The sequence below is a fragment of the Staurois parvus genome, unplaced genomic scaffold (assembly GCF_062004578.1).
Source record: "Staurois parvus isolate SC_StPar_1 unplaced genomic scaffold, SC_StPar_1.0 ptg002837l, whole genome shotgun sequence".
Lineage (NCBI taxonomy): Eukaryota > Metazoa > Chordata > Amphibia > Anura > Ranidae > Staurois > Staurois parvus.
Window position 1 is genome coordinate 84659 of NW_028320633.1, and position 17736 is coordinate 102394.

The 17736-nt window shown below is 49.3% G+C and overlaps 1 protein-coding gene across 1 annotated transcript in view; it reads left to right on the plus strand.

Moving 5' to 3' along the window:
* The window catches only part of PTPN23 (protein tyrosine phosphatase non-receptor type 23), a 77743-nt gene that overhangs the window by 47534 nt on the left and 12473 nt on the right, over positions 1-17736 (plus strand). Inside the window, exons 17-20 of the mRNA XM_089666773.1 lie at positions 2294-2448; positions 4567-4718; positions 8184-8363; positions 13139-15896. Of these exons, the coding sequence (XP_089522899.1) occupies positions 2294-2448; positions 4567-4718; positions 8184-8363; positions 13139-15896 (3245 nt within the window). The remainder of the gene's footprint in view (positions 1-2293; positions 2449-4566; positions 4719-8183; positions 8364-13138; positions 15897-17736) is intronic.

Below are 17736 nucleotides of genomic sequence, written 5' to 3' on the forward strand. Positions count from 1 at the left end.
AATCTTCAATATCTTTTAAATGGGTGACTGCTTGTGCCTCCTCCCTCAAGTGAAGATGTGCGCTCACCTCATAGATAGCCTGCAATTAGGCTATTAAAGCTTGCGGTTCACCTCCTTGGAACCTACTTGTTTAGGAATTGATGTTGATAAGATAACCATGAAATGCGACATGTGCTGTAGAAAAGTATCCTCTCACTGGGTGCTACTCCACTGTCTTCTTATTTCCATGCGATCCTCCATATATAAGAAAAATCCTGACATGGTGCTTTATCGTTTTAAAAGCTTTTAATGTGAAGCTGACAGGTGGCACTCACATAAATCGTATAGTGGTAGTACAACTGATTCAAATATCCACTGGCTGGCGGAGCTATGCGCTCGTGGTCCGATATCCGGACTGACTCCCTCCGAGTGACGTGAACAGTCCCACCCCTACGCGTTACGCCACTAGTCACGTGGCTTTTTTTGGTGACCAATCAAATCCCCCTGATGAAGCCACGTGACTAGTGGCGTAACGCGTAGGGGTGGGACTGTTCACGTCACTCGGAGGGAGTCAGTCCGGATATCGGACCACGAGCGCATAGCTCCGCCAGCCAGTGGATATTTGAATCAGTTGTACTACCACTATATGATTTATGTGAGTGCCACCTGTCAGCTTCACATTAAAAGCTTTTAAAACGATAAAGCACCATGTCAGGATTTTTCTTATATATGGAGGATCGCATGGAAATAAGAAGACAGTGGAGTAGCACCCAGTGAGAGGATACTTTTCTACAGCACATGTCGCATTTCATGGTTATCTTATCAACATCAATTCCTAAACAAGTAGGTTCCAAGGAGGTGAACCGCAAGCTTTAATAGCCTAATTGCAGGCTATCTATGAGGTGAGCGCACATCTTCACTTGAGGGAGGAGGCACAAGCAGTCACCCATTTAAAAGATATTGAAGATTTTTCAGCACAAAGTCACTTATTTTTTGTGGGACATTATTATTATACAATATTATTATATTATTTTCTTTTAGTTTTTTTCACTGTTGTATATTTTGCTCATGTGAGTTGATTTCTACAGATTCACTTATTCAGTTATTTATGTATATCATATACACATTTTTATTTGTCTATATATATATAGATTGGAAGGTTGTGAGCGCAATACTACATTTTTATTTTCACGCTTTTTCACATTGGTAGTTATGTGCTAGAAGTTTGCGATCCAACAATAGGAATTTTATTACTTGGCTCGCAAGGTTTTTTCAAATAATTGAGACTCTTTTATATAAAAGGGCCAGTTTACTTTCCTTCAGGCTTTGGGGGGAGGGGGGAACTGTGGCCAGTGGGAGTGGAAGATGCGCCAGCATCAGTGGGAGTAAATGATGCCTCATCATTGGTTTAAATGGGAGGAATTGTGCCCCATCATTGGTATCAGTGGGAGGAATAGTGCCCCATCATTGGTGTCAGTGGAAGGAATAGCACCCCATCATTGATGTAAATAGGAGGAATTGTGCTCCATCATTGGTATCAGTGGAAGGAATAGTGCCCCATCATTGGTGTCAGTGGGAGGAATAGTGCCCCATCATTGGTGTCAGTGGGAGGAATAGTGCCCCATCATTGGTGTCAGTGGGAGGAATAGTGCCCCATCATTGGTATCAGTGGGAGGAATTGTGCCCCATCATTGGTGTCAGTGGAAGGAATAGCACCCCATCATTGATGTAAATAGGAGGAATTGTGCTCCATCATTCGTGTCATTGGAAGGAATAGTGCTCCATCATTGGTATCAGTGGAAGGAATAGTGCCCCATCATTGGTGTCAGTGGGAGGAATAGTGCCCCATCATTGGTGTCAGTGGAAGGAATAGTGGCCCATCATTGATGTAAATTGGAGTAATAGTGCCCCATCATTAGTGGAAGAAATAGTACTCCATCATTCGTGTCATTGGAAGGAATAGTGCTCCATCATTGGTGTCAGTGGGAGGAATAGTGCCCCATCATTGGTATCAGTGGAAGGAATAGTGTCCCATCATTGGTGTCAGTGGGAGGAATAGTGCCCCATCATTGGTGTCAGTGGGAGGAATAGTGCCCCATCATTGGTGTCAGTGGAAGGAATAGTGCCCCATCATTGGTGTCAGTAAGAGGAATAGTGCTTCAAGGGCAGAATACAAGCAAGCAAAAGGACACATTTTGGAGACCACTGGTTTAACAAAAGAGCGTTGGACTCCCTGCCATATAGTGACATGAATGGGATGCGAAGACCTCCAGTGGTGGTTGAACCTGGAGCTGATCACATGCTCTCTTTTCAGATGACAAGTCAGTCCTGCAGAACCTGAAGCGGATCCTGCACAAGGTGCGGGAGATGAGGGATCAGCGCCTTTCTCTGGAGCAGCAGCTGCGGGATACCATACAGAAAGACGACATCACCACTTCCCTGGTCACCACCGACCGCTCCGAGATGAAGGTGAGGACGCTTTAGTTACCATCGGCCAGACATCTCCTTTCTTTTATCTTCTAGTTCATGAAGTTGACAATCTGGTCCCTATTGACAACACAGACAATTTTTATTTTCGGATCCATTGATAGATGCAGGTCAGGTCATCCAGGTCCAGAGACGAGAATCTCGTCCTTTGGGTAGCACTGGTCACAGAACTCCTTCCTTGTTACGTAGAATCAAAGAAAGATCAATGGCCATGGAGTTCAGTCTTCCAAATAATTCCTCAGATCTTCATGCTAACGTTGGTTTGGTTGAGTTGACTGCAAAAGGGGTAAAATATTGGGAGCCTCAAAGAGCGGTCATCTCCCCGGATCACACCCAGTCAAGTTACTCTTCGAATTTTACTGTTTTAGACGTATAAAAAACCTTTTTTGTCTATTGAGGGGCACAGGAATTCAGAAACGCTCAGGTTATACCGCCGCCTACTGAAGGATTGGACAAAATAAACACTTTAACCTGCCTCTTTATATCCCCTCTTCTACCCAGCATGCCTCAGTTTCTTGCTGGTGTCATAGGAGGTTGGACACCTTTCCTTTAACTCTGGTCTAACTATTTTTATTCTATCTCATGTAAGATGGGTTATCTGACCAGGCAACCTCGTTCTTATCCTGGTACCCTCCTTCTCTGATTTTCACACCGGGCGCGCTCCCCTCCAGCACTCACCGGGCGCGCTCCCCTCCAGCACTCACCGGGCGCGCTCCCCTCCAGCACTCACCGGGCGCGCTCCCCTCCAGCACTCACCGGGCGCGCTCCCCTCCAGCACTCACCGGGCGCGCTCCCCTCCAGCGCTCCGGCCGTGCTGGCACGGGGGGGGCGCTCCCCTCCAGCGCACCGGCCGTGCTGGCACGGGGGGGGCGCTCCCCTCCAGCGCACCGGCCGTGCTGGCACGGGGGGGGGCGCTCCCCTCCAGCACACACCGGGCGCGCTCCCCTCCAGCACTCACCGAGCGCGCTCCCCTCCAGCGCTCCGGCCGTGCTGGCACGGGGGGGGGGCGCTCCCCTCCAGCGCACCGGCCGTGCTGGCACGGGGGGCGCGCTCCCCTCCAGCACACACCGGGCGCGCTCCCCTCCAGCACACACCGGGCGCGCTCCCCTCCAGCACACACCGGGCGCACTCTCCTCCAGCGCACCGCCCGTGCTGGCACGGGGCGCGCTCTCCTCCAGCGCACCGCCCGTGCTGGCACCCTTCCACGCTCCTCGAGCCCACCGGCCCCGCTCCTCGAGCCCATTAGACATGTTCCCTTTGCACACCAGCCACTCTCCTTTTGCAGACCCATTTGTTGTCCACAGTCCGTTGCCTTTGGGGACCTTTCCTCCTGGAGATTTTCTCCAGTGCTCTTTTTCGTGACCATATTACAATGTTGGTCAACTCCTTCTCCTTGTTGTCCTACTTCTGTTTTGTTTTTTTTCTCCACAGCTCTTGCTGATGTGGATTGAGTGTTCTTCAGTTGGATTTGTTCCCCTTAGGGGTGATCTTACCTGTTCTAGTCTGAATTGGATTGACCCTCTGCTGGCAGTTTCCTCTGTCTTGAAGATTTGGTTCAGCTTCAGGCGTTGGTCCTTCTGGTAGTCCCGGTCAGGTAGTTCCTTGTCCTTTCTTGGTTCAGTCAGTGGATTTAGCCCACCTCTCAGCACGGCTGCTTTCGGATGTCCTGACTGTTTCTGAATTCCTGTGTCCCTCAACGGACAATGGGAAAACAATTTGGTTTTGTACTTATTGGGAAATTTACACAAGTCCTGTCCTCTGTCTATACTGGTCCTGTATACTGCTTGCACACAGAGCTGAGGCATGTTGGGTATAAGAGGGGTTATATGGGGCTAGCTTGCAACTTTTCTCTGTCAGGGTTCCAACCTCCTGTCGATGACGGTATAACCCGAATTCCAGTGTCCCTCAATGGACTTCAAGAAACACATTGTATGGCAAGCACAAAATATCACAATTACTGAACCTGCTAGAACTTGCACTGTAACTTGGCCCCGAAGAGTCTCCATTACTGTACTTGCGTGTGGCCAGTCCTGCTTACGGTCACTGCTTGTGCTGCCTGGTCCTGTCCTAACTGACCACTCCTGGATCTTCTTCTTTTAGAAACTCTTTGCAGAGCAGCTGAAAAAATACGAACAGTTGAAGGTTTACATTGACCAGAACTTGTCGGCCCAAGAGAACATCCTGAAAGCCCTGACCGAAGCCAACGTGAAGTACGCACCGATACGGAAGATCCTGACGGATGCCGAACAGAAGTAGGTTCACCATTGGTCTTCCTTATTGGTCACTAATTATATTGTTTTGTGATGGCCAGGGGATGGGTGAGAGAGCAACGGAGAAAATAGTACACAGGTCTTCAACTTCCATCTTCATAGACTGGCCAATACAGCCATTTTGTTGGTGGTCTTTCTCTATGGTATGGTGGGTTATTACCCTAACTTTGGTTGCATGGTAATGCTCTGTTTGCCAATCTTCAGCCATTTTTCAAATATGGTGTCCTTTCCCTGTCCAGGTGCCAACTTTCTGTCTTCCCAAGAGGTTCTATATGCATGTTACCGCCAGTAAACCCTGAAAATCAACTTCCCTTCCCGATGCTACAGGGCATTTGCAGTAGAGTCCCCTTGGCCTCCTGAGATGTTTGACCACTTGAGATGCTTGGGTATCTCAGGATGCTCCTGGGAACAAATACATCATTTTCTAGGCAAGAAACCAGGAAGTGTCAGCTTGTAGTTCTCAGTGAACTACCACGGTGTTATGGAGTGCCGTGGCAGTTCATTGATTCTTCCTGTACCTACTTGTACCGCACTTTACTTAGGGCGCCTTCACGCTGCCGCGTTGCACATTTGCTAAAGCACAGCTAACTCGTGGTTTTCATACGGATTAGCTGCACTTTCCCATAGGCTTCTATTAGGTGCTGCGGTTTTGGCGCACCAAAACACCTGCTTGCTTCATTTTTGGTGCAGTTTCTGAAACGGCACTGAGGCAGCGGGACGTGGTTGGCACTGAGGCAGCGGGACGTGGTTGGCACTGAGGCAGCGGGACGTGGTTGGCACTGAGGCAGCGGGACGTGGTTGGCACTGAGGCAGCGGGACGTGGTTGGCACTGAGGCAGCGGGACGTGGTTGGCACTGAGGCAGCGGGACATCATTGAAGAAAATTGGGAAAGCGCCAGTAATCTGCTAGAAAACGGCATGCGAAGCCACCCTTAGGATATGTTCACACACCTGCGGTGCGGTACACCGCATGCGATTCGCACAGGAACCGCAACGCATTCGCACATGCAAATTGTGTGCGGTGTGATTGGAGCCGTACATTATAGCTCAGATCGCACCGCATTTGCGCCAAAAAGGTGCAGGACCCTTTTTTGGGTCCACACTAGAATTGGATGGCATGGGGATTCACACCTATGCAATCTGATTCTGCACATCGCACTGTGTTTTGCAGACCGATTTCGGGGTGTTGTTAACTTAACATACACACCCGCAGCGGTTCGCATGAACTGGGTGCGATTTTGATGCAGTGCGGAATTCGCACTGAAAACTCTGCAAATTCCAGACTGCATCAGTGTGATCCCGGGCTTAGTGTTCTTATAGTTTTTGAGACTATTTTGTCCTATCTTGTCTATACCGTCGTACTTCTAGTGGTCATGTTTTGGTTTATTTGTGACCTCTAAAGTCCCATTTATCTGTAAATATTATTATTATTATTATTATACAGTATTTATAAAGCGCCGACAGTTCGCTCAGCGCTGTACGTTACAAAGGGGTACAGAACAATAACAATACAATGCAAAACATGAGGGGATCGAGGGCCCTGCTCTTTCGAGCTTACAATCTAGGAGGGAGGGGATGGTGGCACAGGAGGAGATAGCTGTGGGGGATGGAGTGGTAGGAAGAGTGGAGGAGGTCGGCAAGTTAGCAGGGGGTGGGGTAGGCTTCCCTGAAGAGGTGGGTTTTCAGGGTGCGCCTAAAGGAGAGGAGAGTAGGTGATAATCTGATGGGTTGGGGCAGGGAGTTCCAGAGGATGGGTGACACCCTGGAGAAGTCCTAGAGGCGGGCATGGGAGGAGGAGATCAGGGAACTAGAGAGTAGGAGGTCTTGTGAGGAGCGGAGTGTGCGTGTTGGGTGGTACTTGGATATTAGGTCGGTGATGTAGTTCGGGGCTGTATGGTGGACGGCTTTGTACGTCAATGTTAGGATTTTAAATTTGATCCGTTGCGCAATCGGAAGCCAGTGGAGGGATTGGCAGAGGGGGGTGGAGGACACTGAGTGGAGGCCAGTGGAGGGATTGGCAGAGGGGGGTGGCGGAGATGGAGCGGTTGGAAAGGTGAATGAGTCTGGCAGCCGTATTCGGGATGGACTGAAGAGGGGATAGCCAGCGGCGAGGCAGGCCAGTGAGGAGGGAGTTGCAGTAGTCGAGTCGTGATATGATGAGGGAGTGGATGAGCTGTTTAGTGGTTTCTGAAGTTAGGAACGTGCGTATTTTGGCGATGTTGCGGAGGCGGAGTCTGCATGAGTTTGTTAGTGATTGGACTTGGTGTCATTCTGGACTCCAACCTATCCTTCCAGCCCCAAGTACTCTGGCCTGTGGGGCGGGTTTGATGGTGGCATTGTTGGACATGATGGAGAAGTCAGTGGGGGGTGGGGTCCGGGCTGGGGGGAAGACAAGAAACTCGGTTTTGGAGAGGTTCAGTTTAAGGAAGTGGAGCGACATCCAGTCTGATATGTCGCTCAGTAGGTGTGTGATTCGGGCAGAGACCGAGGGGGTGAGGTGGGGAGTTGAGAGATAGATTTGCGTGTCGTCGGCATAGAGGTGGTAGTTGAAGCCGTGAGAGTGTATGAGTTGACCAAGGGAGGAGGTGTAGATGGAGAAGAGAAGGGGCCCGAGGACAGAGCCTTGAGGGACCCCAACAGAGGCGGGGGAGTGAGGGGGAGGTGGTAGCATTATAGGTAACGCTGAAAGAGCGTTGTGACAGGTAGGATGAGAGCCAGGAGAGAGCAGAATCTCTGAGGCCGAGGGAGTGTAGTTTTTTGAGGAGGAGGGGGTGGTGGACTGTGCCGAAGGCCGCAGAGAGGTTTAAGGAGTAGGAGCACTGAAAATATGTAGATATGTTCGTATTGGACTAGGATTGGGGGATGTGGTACCAGGGATCTTAAAGTGGAGTTCTGGCCCCCCCCCCCCCCCAAAAAAAAAATAAGTCAGCGGCTACAAATACTGTAGCCGCTGACTTTTAATATTCTAATATTCTGGCACTGTCCAGGGATCCCACAGTGTCCTCACCCTGAGCCGATTCTTCAGTCGGCTGTCAGGTGCTGGTGCCGCCATTTTAACTAAGGGAAACTGGAAGTGAAGCCTTGCGGCCTCAGGCGGTTTCCATTTGTGAATGGGTCGCAGTCCTTTGGGACCTATAAAATGTCTCAGAAGGCGGGGGGGGGGCTGAACTTCCTGGCAAAACCAGGCACCCCCCCCCAAAAAAAAAGATATGCCAAATGTAGCTAAGCGGAGCTTTCACTTTTGGGTGGAACTCAACTTTAAATCGGCCCACCCTGTACTGTTTGGGGGGAAATGCTGGTGTATGTATCTGCTGTTCATTTCTCTCCCAGGGAGGCTGGAAGCAGGCCATGGTGTCTTATCTCAGTGTTGGCCCAAAACAGTTGCCGCTTAAAAATTGTTGACGCATTCCGTTTGTGTTCAGTCCTTTTTTTTCTCTTGTCCGTTTAGGTGGAATCACACCGTGCAGACTCTCATCTCTTCCTATGAGGCCTATGAGGACCTGATGAAGAAGTCTCAGGAAGGGAAAGACTTTTATGCTGATTTAGAGAGCAAAGTCGCCAAACTTCTGGAAAAGACTCGAGCGGCCTTCGAAGCCTCACAATCCAGCCGGCAAGCGATCCTGGAACGGTACTTGTTACTTCTCTGCATATTGTGAAAATGATAATACAGCAAAGGGTGCTCAACCTGTGGCCCTTGACCTCAAACCAGAAACCAGGGAAGTGCATGCTCTGGGTCGAAAGTCAATTGGTTGTGATCTGGGCTTGCCAACTTGCCATCCCAGAGCATCAGAGTGCACCGAGCCGGCATCGGAGGAAGCAGGAGCCGCATAAGCCGATGCTTCCTCTGTAGCACCCACTCCTGTCCGAGGCGGAGTGATACCAAGTGCACTTCACGCTGGGGACCTCTCTAGCAGCCTGGAGACAGAGTGATAAAACCCAATAGTTGAGACATGTTTTTACACCACCACCACCCCCAATTTACTGGTGTAGTATCAGAGGTCCCAATGGCGACCATGCCGCCTGCTCAAGGGGGCCCATGTGGCCTCCCTGTCACATTCTGTTTTACAGTTGCACAGTAGGGGAGGCATATACAGGAACCGGTCCTCTCCCATTTTCTTCCTGCAACCGCTGAAATCCGGCTTCTCCTCCTCTCCTCTCCCTCCCGCCGGGCATTCAGCGGCTGCAGGAGGAAAACGTTCATTATGATATTCAAAATAAAAAATTGGAACCATTTTACTGTGGCTCACAACCAGTTTCCAAATCCCTTTAAGTGGCCCTCACTCATCAAAAGGTTGAGCACCCCTGTATTAAAGGGTTTATCCTACACGGCTCTCATGCTTGCAGGGATATTAAATTTAATTTGCCACACCCAGGCCTGATTACTGCCAGACCTGTTGAATCAAGAAAACAACTAAATAGAAGCTGTCTGACAAAGTGAAGCTCACTTAAAGATCTTGAAAAGCAACACATCATGCCGCGATCTAAAGAAACTCAAGAACAGATTAGAAACAAAGTAATTGACATCTATGTAAAAGGGTTACAAAGCCGTTTCTAAGGCTTTGGGACTCCAGCGAACCACGGTGAGAGCCATTATCCACAAATGGAGAAGACTTGGAACTTCCCAGGAGTGGCTGGCCTACCAAAACTATTCCAAGATCACAATGCCGACTCATCCAGGAGGTCATAAAAGAACCCAGAACAACATCTAAAGAACTGCAGGCCTCACTTGCCTAGGTCAATGTTCATGATTCAACAACAAGAAAGAGACTGGCCAAAAATGGCCTCCATGGGAGAGTTCCTGGACCAAAGCCACTGCTGACCAAAAAAAACACAAATGCTCGTCTCACATTTGCCAAAAAACATCTTGATTATCCCCAAGACTATTGGGCGAATATTCTATGGACTGATGAGACAGAAGTTGAACGTCCCATTACATCTTGCGTAAAACCAACACAGCATTTCATAAAAAGAACATCATCCCAACAGTCACACGTGGTGGTGGTAGTGTGGTGGTCTGGGTTCAGGGCCTGGACATCTTGCCATGATTGATGGAACCATGACTTTTGTGTTCTACCAGAAAATCGTGAAGGAGATTGTCCAGCTATCAGTTCCTGACCTCAGGCTCAAGCGCACTTGGGTTATCCAGCAGGACAATGATCCGGAACACACCAGTAAGTCCACCTCTGAATGGCTCAAGAAAACAAAATTAAGGTTTTGGAGTGGCTAAGTAAAGTCCAAACTTTAACCCGATCGAGATGCTGTGGCATGACCTTAAACAGGCAATTCATGCTTGCAACCCCTCCAATGTGGCTGAATTAACCACTTCCCTTCCGGCTGTTGTATATAAATGGCTGGGCGGTGGCAGTGCAGGGGCAGGTGGCCGTTTATAAACTGCCTTCCCGCCCCCTGCTCCCAGGGAGCGCACAGCACCGCGATCCGGTGCCGCTGTGTCCTCCGGACACAATGGAACACCGATCGTCGGACGGGACGTCTGTGCGAGGTCCCGATCATGTGATCACTGATTGGCGAATCGGTGATCACATGAAGAGTAGTAAGCAAGATTTCACTTCTGACATCATTGCTTACTACGTGTGAAATCTGTGAATGATCACAGAGATCACATGGTACAGGGCTATTCACAACAGCCTTGTACCATGTGACAAGCTGTGTCTAATCAGAGCTCACACAGTAGTTCTCAATGGCTGCAGGAATGCAGCCAGAGAGGAGGAGAAATTATTGCTTTTACAGCCTTTATGGGTGTAAAAGCAATCGTTGTAAAAAAAATAAAAAATAAAAATCTTCACCCCCAAGTGACAGTAAATTAAAAAAAAAAAAAAAAAAAAAAAAAAAAACCACAAAAAAATAAAAATGTAAAAAAAGTTTCAAAATTATAATTTTTGGTTATAAACTAATTTGGGTTATTTTTTTAATTTTTTTTACTTAAAAGATAACTGAATGAATTTTGGCCAAGATTTATGATGAAATATATATTTGTAAAATTTTATAAGAAAAACACTTTTTTTTTACATTTTTGTTTTTTTTTCATTTACATAGCAAAAAAAAAAAAAATCACAGTGGTCGTTAAATGCCACCAAAATAAAGCTTTATCTGTCTAAAAAAAATTGCTAAAAAATTCATATGGGTGCAGTGTTGCATGACCGCGCAATAGTTATTCAAAGTGTGATAGCGCTGAAAGCTGAAAATTTGGCCTGGACAGGAAGGGGGTAAAAGTCAGCGATGTGAAAGACTCATTGCCAGTTATCGCAAACACTTGATTGCAGTTGTTGCCGGCAAGGGTGGCAAACCAGTTTATTAGGTTTAGGGGGCAATTATTTTTTCACATAGGGCCAGCCAGGTTTGGACAGCTTTTTTTAAAAAAATTTTTCCCCCCTTTTTCTATAACCCTTTCCAAACTGATACATGTCAATTACTTTGTTTCTCATCTGTTCTTGAATTTCTTTAAATGGCGGCATGTGTTGCTTTTTGAGATCTTTTAGCACGCTTCACTTTGTCAGACAGTTTCTATTTAACCACTTCCAGTCCGGACGCTTTCACCCCCTTCCAGTCCGGACGCTTTCACCCCCTTCCAGTCCGGACGCTTTCACCCCCTTCCAGTCCGGACGCTTTCACCCCCCTTCCAGTCCGGACGCTTTCACCCCCCTTCCAGTCCGGACGCTTTCACCCTCCTTCCAGTCCGGACGCTTTCACCCTCCTTCCAGTCCGGACGCTTTCACCCTCCTTCCAGTCCGGACGCTTTCACCCTCCTTCCAGTCCGGACGCTTTCACCCTCCTTCCAGTCCGGACGCTTTCACCCTCCTTCCAGTCCGGACGCTTTCACCCCCCCTTCCAGTCCGGACGCTTTCACCCCCCCTCCAGTCCGGACGCTTTCACCCCCCCTTCCAGTCCGGACGCTTTCACCCCCCCTTCCAGTCCGGACGCTTTCACCCCCCCTTCCAGTCCGGACGCTTTCACCCCCCCTTCCAGTCCGGACGCTTTCACCCCCCCTTCCAGTCCGGACGCTTTCACCCCCCCTTCCAGTCCGGACGCTTTCACCCCCCCTTCCAGTCCGGACGCTTTCACCCCCCCTTCCAGTCCGGACGCTTTCACCCCCCCTTCCAGTCCGGACGCTTTCACCCCCCCTTCCAGTCCGGACGCTTTCACCCCCCCTTCCAGTCCGGACGCTTTCACCCCCCCTTCCAGTCCGGACGCTTTCACCCCCCCTTCCAGTCCGGACGCTTTCACCCTCCCTTCCAGTCCGGACGCTTTCACCCCCCCTTCCAGTCCGGACGCTTTCACCCCCCCTTCCAGTCCAGGCCAATTTTCAGCTTTCAGCGCTATCACACTTTGACAATTGCGCGGTCATGCAACACTGTACCCATATGAATTTTTTAGCATTTTTTTTGAGACCGATAAAACTTTATTTTGGTGGTGTTTATTCATCACTGGGATTTTAATTTTTTTTGCTATATAAATGAAAAAGTCCAAAAATTTTGAAGTGTTTTTCCTATAAAATTTTGCAAATAAATAATCTTCATAAATCTTGGCCAAAATGTATTCATCTATCCTTTTTTTAGTAAAAAAAAAAAAAAAACCTAAATTTGTTAACCAAAAATTATAATTTTTCTACTTTTTTTTTATTTTAGATTTTTTATAATTTGTTTTTTTTTTTTTTTTTTTAACATACTGTCACCCTGGCAGTACAGTGTCACCATGGTGACGCTGTACTACTTGTGGGGGGGTGATGATTTACTTTTTCTTTCTTTTTTTACACCGATTGCTTTTACACCCATAAAGGCTGTAAAAGCAATCATTTCTCCTTCTCTCTGGCTGCATTCCTGCAGCCATTGAGAAATACTGTGTGAGCTGTGATTAGTCACAGCTTGTCACATGGTACAAGGCTGTTGTGAATGGCCCTGTACCCTGTGACCTCTGTAAACATTCACAGATTTCACACGTAGTAAGCAATGAGGTCAGGAAGTGACATCTTGCATGTGCTCACTGATTGGCCAATCAATGATCACATGAATCGGGACCTCGCACAGAGGTCCCGTACAGTGATCTGTGTTCCATTGTGTCCTCCGGACACAGCAGGCACAGATCACGGTGCCTCGCGCTCCCAGGGAGCGCACACAGGCAATGTATGCAGGGGAACATTTAGAAACATCTCCTCATATTGGCAGCGCTCCCGTCCGGCCGGCAAGAGGTTAAGTATTTTCTTGATTCAACAGGTCTGGCAGTAATCCGGTCTGGGTGTGGCAAGTGGAATTGAACTTTGGCTTTCCAAAAAAAATGTGGTTAATCACAGTTCATTCATGATTTTGCAAGGGGGGAGGGGGTGCCTTTTTAGTCCGTGTACAATGCTCTGCCGTGTCCTGTATTGTCGTATTTCTCTTGTCTTCTTAGGGAGATGAAAAAGAAGCCTCCACCCCGTCCAACGGCCCCTAAACCAGCGCTCGAGAAGAAGGTTTCCGACATGGACCTTGAGAACCTTCCTGCAGGTGACCTGGCCGACTTACAGAAGTTTTCATCCCTCTTCTTTTCGGACCTCCCAGAAGAGCTTAGGAGTTTACCACCTGATGCCCTCGTCGCCCACCTGGACCGGATGACCGCTGATGCTCTTGCTGCCTTTCCTGTTGGGCCGACAGCTGCATACAGGGGAATGAGGCCGCCCATGCCGGACCCTTTTCGTGGTGTTAGAACCGCTACCGCCCCCATGCCAGACCCGCTTGCAGTGCCTTTCAGCCAGGCTCCTTTTAATGTCCATCCCACGCCGTACCACCCAGGAGCTGGCCATGCCTTCCCACCCATCACGTATAACAATATCCCTCCTGTGACTTCAGGAACTGCCATTCCTCCACAGTTCATGCATCCTTCTCCAGATCAGTCCATCGCACACGGACAAATACCAACCTCTTCTCCTTCAAGGATTCCAAAAGTGTATCCAGCAGGGGGGCCTGGTCAGCCAAACCTAGCATCGGCCCCTGTGGCACCAGGGTATCTGCCGGCAGCTGGGCCACCGCAAAGAACTTCCCCACAGCATATGCCAATGCCTGTCGCGGCGCATTTGGCAGCTCAGTTTAAGCCAAGTGCTGCAGCGGCATATGGGGTTGGTCCACATGTTCCGCCTGTAGGGAACCTACCCCCTCCCTTTACCCAGAGTGCAGCTGTTCAGCCTCTAAACTCCAATCATCGGTTCCCTAACCAGATGCTGCCAAACAATATGCAGCCTCCAGTGCCGCAAACCATCCGACCTGCGACGACAACCGTGGACAGTATTCAGGGGCCCATATCGAGCTACGCAGCCCCGCGGTTACCAGGATCAGCCCCAGCTGGAGGAGCTCCACATGCCCGTCCCTTGGGTCATCCTCAAAGTGGTTATATTGGAGCCCCTGCTCCTCCCATAATTGGCCAGACCCCTCCTTTTCCATACCCACAAGGTGGAGTTCAGAATTACGTTCAGCCTCCTCCGACACATTTATCTGCTGCTCAGATGTTTCCTATTCACGGTCAGGCACAGCCTAGACTGGATACGCAGGTCCAGTCACAGCCCTTACAACCACCGTATGGGGCCCAGCCTCAATTTGCTCCTCAGATGAGGCCCCCTATACATCCACAGCAGGCTACTGCTTTTCAGCAGCAAGGACAGCCTCCGGGAATGCCTCTCAGTACCCCATTGCCTCCTCAGCAACAGTTTCAGCAGTTTCCAATGCAGCCTCCACATGCTATGCAGCCACCAGGTTCTGTAGTCCAGCCTCCACATCCCGCTATGCAGCCACCAGGTTCTGTAGTCCAGCCTCCACATGCCGCTATGCAGCCGCCAGGTTCTGTAGTCCAGCCTCCACATGCCGCTATGCAGCCGCCAGGTTCTTCAGTGCAGCCTCCCCACACAGCTGTGCAGCCGCCACCTTCCACCATTCATCCTGGCCATTCAAGTGTACCCCCACCCAGTTCTGTTTTGCAGCCTCCACACTCTGCAGTGCAGCCCATGCACCCTGGAGTGCAAGTTCTTCCACATTTAGTGGGGCAGCGTTTTCCGGTCGCAAAGAACGATAATCCTCCTCAGCCTCCCCTTCTTACACCATTCTCTGGGGCGTTTCCAAGAGCGTCTCCCCAGCCGCTACAGCCTGTACCTCCACCTCTGAGCCAGGCAACACCGCATATCCTCCCACATACCATTCCAGCAGCTCAGCCTCTACCTCCTGGATCAGCCTCCCAGATTACACCATCTATGCCCTTTGCTGCTCCTGTAAGACACACTGTTCCCTCTGCTAGTGGTATCGGAAATTCAATACCAACAGGACCTCAAATGCCAATCGGAGCACCACAGGGTGCATCCCTGCCTCATCACATACAGCCTGCCAGCAGCCCAGCTCTCAGCCAGATTCCAGGCGCTGCCATTGTTTCAGGGGCTGCAGCCATCCCATCTCCTGCACCCTCTCCACAGCCGTCCCTGGTTGTCCAGCCACCGGCAGTCATTCCTTCAGCTGTATCAACCAGCACGACTTTGCCTCAGAGACCTCCCCCTTCTCTGACTCCTGGAACCACACATTTAAGCCAAGGCTCTACAGAACCCGTATTTCAGAAGCAGAATTCCACCACCGATGATCTCCTGTCCTCTAGTCCTGAAAGCCAACACGGAGGTTCCAAGACATCAGTAGGGCAGCCGTTATTACAACCAACCAAGGCCGACGCTAAAGACGGGCAGAAACCCAAAGGCATTCAACTGATAGAGAATGACCCATACGAGAAACCGGAGCATGTGATGAGGCTGTTGTCTGAACTCGATCGCTTCCGAGTCGCGGTGAGCGCTCTTGACAAACCAGTGCCTGGTGCTGCGACTCAACTTGACTCCATGTGGAAGGAGTTCCAGGAGGCTCAGGAAAAGGAGGCCAGGAACCTCTCCATCGCCATTGCTCGCTGCTATACTATGAAGAACAGACATCAGGACATCATGCCCTACGACAAGAACCGTATAGTCCTGCAGTCGGGGAAAGACGACTACATCAATGCTAGCAAGATCGAAGATCTATCTTCTTACTGTCCCACCATTATCGCCACCCAGGCCCCGCTTCCAGGGACCGCCTCCGACTTCTGGCTGATGATTTATGAGCAAAAGGTGTCACTGATTGTTATGCTGGTGTCCGACCTGGAGATAGAAAAGGTGAGTGTGTACGAGGGCGATACCTACACTCAGTTTTAACATTTCCTTAAAGAAGGTCATTAGAATTTGTGTTGTACATGACAATGAAAGGGAGAATGTCACCAGCACACCGAGGATCACCAATATGGGTCCAAAAGTTTTAATGAACGATCACATTGTTACAGCAAGGCAACGTTTTGGAGTCTCGCAGGATTTCTTCATCAGGCATGTGATGTCACATGCCTGATGAAGAAGTCCTGAGAGACTCTGAAACGTTGCCTTGCTGTAACTGTGATCGTTCATTAAAACTTTTGGACCCATATTGGTGATCCTCGGTGTGCTGGTGACATTGTCCCTTGCTGATTCTGTTTGGTTCCAGACGACGGTTGCTGCAGCACCCACTTACAGTGGGGCAAAAAAGTATTTAGTCCCCACCAATTGTACAAGTTCTCCCACTTACAAAGATGAGAGAGGCCTGTAATTGGCATCATAGGGAGACCTCAACTATGAGAGACAAAATGAGAAAACAAATCCAGACAATCACATTGGCTGATCTGGAAAGAATTTATTTGCAAATTATGGTGCAAAATAAGTATTTGGTGAATATGAAAAGTTCATGTCAACACTTTGTTATATATCCTTTGTTGGCAATGACAGAGGTCAGACGTTTCCTGGAAGTCCTCACAAGGTTGGCACACACTGTTGCTGGTATGTTGGCCCATCCTCCATGCAGATCTCCTCTAGAGCAGTGATGTTTTGGGGCTGTCGCTGGGCAACATGGACTTTCAACTCCAAAGGTTTTCTATGGGGTTGAGACTGGAGACTGGCTAGGCCACTCCAGGACCTTGAAATGCTTCTTACGAAGCCACTCCTTCGTTGCCCGGGCGGTATGTTTGGGATCATTGTCATGTTGGAAGACCCAGCCACGTTTCATCTTCAATGCCCTTGCTGATAGGAGGTTTGCACTCAAAATCTCACGATACATGGCCCCATTCATTCTGTCCTGTACATGGATCAGTCGTCCTGGTCCCTTTGCGGAGAAACAGCCCCAAAGCATGATGTTGCCACCCCCATGCTTCACAGTAGGTATGGTGTTCTTTGGATGCAACTCAGCATTCTCTCTCCTCCAAACATGATGAGTTGTGTTTCTACCAAACAGTTCTATTTTGGTTTCATCTGACCATATGACATTCTCCCAATCCTCTTCTGGATCATCCAAATGCTCTCTAGCAAACTTCAGATGGGCCCGGACATGTACTGGCTTAAGCAGGGGGACACGTCTGGCACTGCAGGATCTGAGTCCCTGGCGGCGTAGTGTGTTACTGATGGTAGCCTTTGTTACGTTGGTCCCAGCTCTCTGCAGGTCATTCACTAGGTCCCCCCGTGTGGTCCTGGGATTTGTGCTCACCGTTCTTGTGATCATTTTGACCCCACGGGGTGAGATCTTGCGTAGAGCCCCAGATGGAGGGAGATTATCAGTGGTCTTGTATGTCTTCCATTTTCTAATTATTGCTCCCACAGTTGATTTGTTCACACCAAGCTGCTTGCCTATTGCAGATTCAGTCTTCCCAGCCTGGTGCAGGTCTACAATTTTGTTTCTGGTGTCCTTCGACAGCTCTTAGGTCTTCACCATAGTGGAGTTTGGAGTGTGACTGTTTGAACTTGTTATCAGTATAAAAGACACCTGTCCACAACCTCAAACAGGTGCCATTGATACAGGTAATGAGGGCAGGACAGAGGAGCCTCTTAAAGAAGAAGGTACAGGTCTGTGAGAGCCAGAAATCTTGCTTGTTTGTAGGTGACCAAATACTTATTTTCCACCATAATTTGCAAATAAATTCTTTCCAGATCAGCCAATGTG